Here is a 6000-nt window from a genome sequence, read left to right as displayed (position 1 = left end):
AACAGCCTCAGGCTGGGCAGGGCAGGCTCAGGGTGAGAGCAGCAGCAATTTCCCCATGGAAAGGGAGCTCAGGGGTTGGAACTGCCCAGGGAGGTTTGCAGTGCCCATCCCTGCAGGTGGCACCTGGAGGTGGCACTCAGAGCTCTGGTCTGGGACAAGGTGGGGATGGGCACAGGTTGGGCTCCATGGGCTGGGAGGGCTTTTCCAGCCTCAGGGATTCCATGATTCTGAGCACACTAGGATACAGCACACAGGATCCATGGATTTTGATGGTTCTCTTCCAGTGTTTCACATAGTGCTGGCACAGACACACCAGCTCTGTCCCTGTCACCTGGTCCTGCACATCCGTGCATCCAGCTGCACTGATCCAAGAAACAATTCCTATACCTGGCCTGGATGGCAGCAGACAGGCAGTCCCTCAGAGCCCCTGCTCCATGTTTATCTAGTGCTGCTGGGAAGATGAGAAGCCAATAAAAGCCCCAAGCCAAGGGGAAGGTGCTCATGTTTCTGTGAGCTGGAGATGCGCCGGGACGGGGGTGCCGTGCCAGGCTCCCCGCACTCCTGCTCCCTGCAGCAGCCTGCTCCCACTCTCATTTCCACCAGCAGGAGACTTGCAGTGAATTTATTTGAATATGGGCCCCCCAAAGGCATCCTGAGTTCATGAGGAGGATGGATATTAGCCGGCACATTGAATACAGATGAGGAGGAAGTCTCATTAAGTCAAGGACGGTTGACACTTTTCCAGATCATCAGCCAAATGTAGATGCAGGGAGATGCTGGAATATTTCCACTATCAGCAGGCACCAAGAGTTTAAAATGTGGTTATTTCCTGCCTCCATTGCTGGTTCATTCTTGCCTGTCACTGAAGTTTTGATGGGCAGCCACAGGACCCACCACCCCTGTGCTTGAGGGAAGCCAAGAGCCACAGGAACAAATGCATCAAACCTCAGTTTTGTCCAAAAGCCTTTCACCTTTTTACAGAGGACAAGGAGGAAGCTTTGAAGATAGAATATTAAAGTGTTTGGAGACTCAAAAGTCCTGAATGCTACTGAGTAAATCAAATTTTATTTCTTCGTGCAGTGCTAATGCTCTATTCACCTCAAGCTGAGCACAGCAGAAAGACTTTTGAGGGAATAAAACAGGACTGAATTGCCCCAAAATCTTCTATGAAAGTTTCATTTTCTGTGCCTTTTCAATGGGAAATAGTAAAAGAAATGTCTTTCTGCATGTTTTAATTAGGTTCTTATTAACACCATTTTTCTCTATGGAAAAAAGAAGTAACACATCAAACCAAAGCAAATTAATAGCTTAATCTTTTTTTCATGGAGTCGTTAAGCTTTGAAAAGACCTCCAAGATCATTGAGCCCAACCTTTGACCAAACACCCCCATATCAACTAAAACACAGTGCTAACAGATAGTTACTTCATTCTGTTTGGAAATACTTCATGGGTAACTCTTAAAGCTTTGATTTCTGGTTTGCAAGCAAAAAGTTGCCTGTTGGCTTTTTTTTGTTTGGGGTTTTTTTGGGGGGCTTGGTTTGGTTTATTTTTTGGTGTACATTAAAAAAAATAATTTTTATCACCATATTGGTTAGACATGCAGGCTAGATGGGAAATGATCCCTTAACTGAGTGCCATCCCATCAATCTGCAGGTCTAGAAGAAGTACATACCTTGAGGATGTCTTCATTTGCTCTCTTGTGTTCAACTCTGCAGACCTTTAGCCCTTGGGCATGGCAAAGCTACGGATGCAAGAGCAATCTGATTCATTTCAAGACACTTTGCTCACTTAGTGCCCTTTCAACAGCATAATAATCCCATTAAAAACTGACAGAACAACCATGCCTTGCTGCACTTTTCTGTTTTAGAACAGAGTTGAGCACAGTGCAGGAATGTTCTCCAGGGAAATCGTGGGGAGTTCCCACCCTGCCCGGGCACTCCGAGCTCTGCTGCTGCCAGAGCACAGCTGGTACCTCCAGCCAGTGCTGAACAGTGTGTTGGCACCAATTTGGGATGCTCTGCTCTGTGTTCCCCGGCCAGGGCACACAGAAGTGACCAGCACACACACGTGGAGCAGTTAGTGAGGTGGCTGTGGGGTTGTTGCGTTAAAAACGCCGACTGTGGTATTCAATCATTTATACCCTGCATAAAACAGGCAATATCACTTCTCACGGAATCAGAGGATGCAACAAAGTAATATGAGCTGACAGCTCCCACGTAACAAGCTTTTTTTTTCCCTCTACAGAAAGACCTGGAATAACTTTTTCCTCCCATTTTTCCTATTATGGGAAAAGTTGTCGTATTTTTCCACCCCGGTTCTTACGTAAGCAAAGAATTTCCGTAAGAGCTGCCCCCAAACGGACTAAAGATCCATTTCTAAGGAGGAAGTAAAGTAACATCAACACATTTCTTCTGATACTGAAGCTGAACCAAAGCCTCCTGGTGTGAGATGAACCAAATGCTGAGAGCCCTGAGTGGGTTTGGTTCAGAGCACTCAGGGCTTGCACCCTTCTGCCTCTGCCCCATGGCAGCAAAAAAAAAAAAAAGTGAGTGAACCCAATTTTTTTTTCCAAAAATGTGACTCCTGAGTTCTTTTTCTTTTTTTCCCAAGGCACAAGGAGACATTACTCAGAGGATGGCACTTACATGATTGTCACACTTCAGGAACACCACAGCAAAAGGTGATGGAAGCAGACGTCACAAATAAAGGCAGAAGACCCTTTTATTTCGCATAGACAAAATGCAAAGAGTGTCTCATTAAATTAATATTAAAAAAAACCCCCAAATCAATCTCCTCACTCCACTGACATCACTCATCCTAATTAACAACAAAAAAAGAACAATCAAGGACCCATTTTCTAATAAAAAAAAAAAAAGTGCAAACATGACAAAAGACTTTTTGTTTTTCCAAATCAATGTTCCTGTTGAATTCACAAAGAGGGTGATTTTCTTTTTTTTTTGTGATTTTTTTAAATCCCTTTTAAATCTTGTCTGATGGAACTTCCAGTTAAAATGTTTTTTTAAGTCTCCATGCACTTCGTAGAAAATCAGTAAAAACACAAACGCTTGTGAAGATCAGAAAACTGGACTCTTTTACCCAAAAATTCAGATGCCCAGTCAGATGAAGCTCACACTCAGACAGAAAAAAAGCAAGAGAGTCTTTGCACTGTCTGTCGCTCATATTATTATTTTTTTTTTGTCAAATATTTTGGCAATCTTCTTCTTTAATTATAAATATTGGAATTCAATAAAAAAAAGGTAGCTTTCAATGGATTTTTTTTTTTTTTTGTGTGTGTGTGTGTGTTTTGTTTTTCAGTGTAAATATTTACAGCCACTGTCCAGCCATGCTCTTTTCGTTATACCAGCGTGTAAGATTTTGCGTAGGGATTGTTTCCTTTCAAGTGGCCCCGGGAGTCCAGCAGGGATTCTTGGGAGCTGCTCATTTTTGCTTGAGCCTGTCCTAGCTCAGCTCCTTCTCGCTGAGGTAACGTTGCCACAGCACCAGGTTGCCATGACTGGACATCTCTCGTGGAGGATGTCTCCATGGGGATCGGCTCCAGCACGGTGGGACGCTTCAAGGTTCGGCTTTTCTGCGGCTCCAAGCAGGCTTGCCCCAAACCCAGGTCTCTGCTCGTGCCCTGCACGCCACGGTTCAATAAAAAGTCCATCCTAAGGTAGGGTGGCAAATGCATGAGATCACCTGGGGAGGCAAAGAGGGAGAAGTGAGTCTTGAGCCGTGCGTTGTGTGGCCAGAGCGGCTTGAGGTGGTTTGGCCACCAAAAGGGAGGATCTGTGATCAGAATTTGTAATTGATAGATTATTTGTCAGCCATTTACCGTGCTGTGATCTTACAGAATTGGGCAACGAACTCATTTTGGGCAGATCCGCGAGGATTCATTGTTAATATTTATTTTCACAATGAAATGAGGAGTGTGGTGTGCTTTACACGCACTCACGGCATGAAAGAGATAAAATTAAAGACCAGGAGCTTTTTCTCAAAATCTGGAAAGATCTTGGTTTTCCTTTGTCAAAAACTTGGAAAATGTGGAGGCTCAGTAAATGTCCAATTTTTATTTTCTATTTTAAATGGAAACCTTCACAATTCCAATTACTGAGCCCCAGTCCTGAATAAAATGACTGAATTATTTAAAATGGATGCAAGAGTGATGAGACCATAGTCTTCAAGAGATTTCTGAATAAAGCAGAAACATTCTTGTCCTTATATAACAAAATTTAACTGTCAACCATCACCGCTGTGTTTAATTCACTAATATTTTTTTACTACTGTGACCACCAAGATGCTGCTGGTTTTTTGGTAACTAAATGCACTGGGACTGGCACCTGAGCTCCTGCATCAACTTTCTGCTTTGAATTGTCAAGGAAACCTCTTATTCATTATTTGCCTGACTCCTGGGCCTGTTAGGCATTCATGATATTCCTTCAAGGAAATGAGAGGCAATCAGGCACATAATGACATTCCCTGCTAAAAATATTTGATGGTGTAACTTCACCTATGTATATAAAAAAGAGCACAGTTACAGGAGCATTCAGAACTGTATTTTCCTGTCTTTACAGATCTCTGCAGGTATAGAACTAATTTTTTTTATGGTTGATATCAAACCTAGAGTCTCATCTACAGATGGGATGCATCCTGAATGTTTAAAGTAGAAGACTCTTGGCACCACACCACCTGTGTAGCTCTCCATGAGCTATTTACAGCAGGAGGAATTAAGGCTGACCTGTGCCAGTGGCATAAACAACAGCCCAGGAAAGCAGTTCTTCATAATAAAACAATGTATAACAATTTTGTTCTTTCTAGCCCAGCTAAAAGCTGCCCAATGACCTAAAATAAAACAGGTCCTCTGCTTTCCCACGTAAGTCAAGGCACTGCAAGTCTTACCTAAAAAACCAACAGCATCTGCTCTATCTGTAATTCCAGGTCACAGACAGAGAATTGCTGAGGAGTTGCATTTGGCCAGAATCTGTGTTTGTTCCTATAGAAATCCCTCAGGCACAGTCTGACACCATATGTTTTTTTCTGGATGCATCTCCAGCACAGGCTCACAGCACGTGGTGTTTTACCCCCGTGGAGTAAGATGGGAGGATCTAGATGAGGCTGACACACACCCTGGAGTTGGAGGAAGAGGGGGAGGTTTGTGATGATAATCACACTGATTGCCTCTTGAAAAAGGAGCTGTGTTAACTTTAATTGGTTTTGCTCGTTGGTGTGCCAGATTCTCCTACAGTACCTTTCACAATTCTGCCTGTCAGACCTGTTTCAGCTGAGACAGCAATGCTGCTGCTGCTGCTGGGGTGAAGGAGAGCAGGACATGGACACAGGAGGCACAAAATCCCTGCACTTCTGCACAGGCATGGAGCCAAGCTGCCCATGGGTACATCCATGCTGTCCCCTTGGCATCCAGACACCCTGACCACATCATTCTTCTGCTTCTGCATCCCCTTGCAGTCCAAGTCCTTCCAAAATGCAGTTGTGGGGTTGGTTTGCTCCAAAGAGCATTCCCTGTGAGGGGAGGAGACAGCCAGAATGGGAAGCTCTTGTGTCACTTGCTCCCTGTGACTGTTCTTGTGCAGCACTGCAATATCCAGAGAAGGAGCCCTGTTCCAACCCCACTGGGAGAGAGGCAGGAGTGAGTGTGATGCTGTCTCTGCCCTCTGTCTAATGAAGGTTTCCAGGAGCTTGGTGTGGCTGCCTGAGGAGTGGGGGTTTCACTGTCAGGCCAGCAAAATGCACCTCAGAGCATGGCAACAGTAGGTGTGAGAGCTCTGTGATTAATTATATATTATATAATGCCAAAGTGATGACTTCCCTCTTGCCAGGAAAGTTTAGACACTGCTGGGGGCAGAAAGGGGGGTTTTTCTCACACTCCCAGGGGTTCCTCAGACCCAGGAGAAGAGGAAAAATTTTCTATGTTGAACCCAGTCCTGGAGCACCTCTGTGGAGAGAGCAGGGGAGAGCTGAGGTTGTTCAGCCAGGAGAATA

General features: G+C 44.6%; 1 protein-coding gene across 2 annotated transcripts in view; it reads right to left on the bottom strand.

Annotated features, from left to right (window-relative positions):
* Window positions 1–2703: 2703 nt before the first annotated feature.
* DSCAM (DS cell adhesion molecule) overlaps window positions 2704–6000 on the bottom strand; it is a 454596-nt gene continuing 451299 nt past the window's right edge. For both annotated transcript variants that reach the window (XM_079312259.1, XM_079312260.1), the window contains one exon: window positions 2704–3699. In XM_079312259.1, the coding sequence (XP_079168385.1) occupies window positions 3356–3699 (344 nt within the window). In that variant the 3' untranslated portion in view covers window positions 2704–3355. The remainder of the gene's footprint in view (window positions 3700–6000) is intronic.

The sequence above is a fragment of the Erithacus rubecula genome (genome assembly GCF_903797595.1).
Source record: "Erithacus rubecula genome assembly, chromosome: 1".
NCBI classification, from domain to species: Eukaryota; Metazoa; Chordata; class Aves; order Passeriformes; family Muscicapidae; genus Erithacus; species Erithacus rubecula.
The sequence above is the reverse complement of the archived record's forward strand: the minus strand, read 5'-3'. Positions and strand labels throughout refer to the sequence as shown.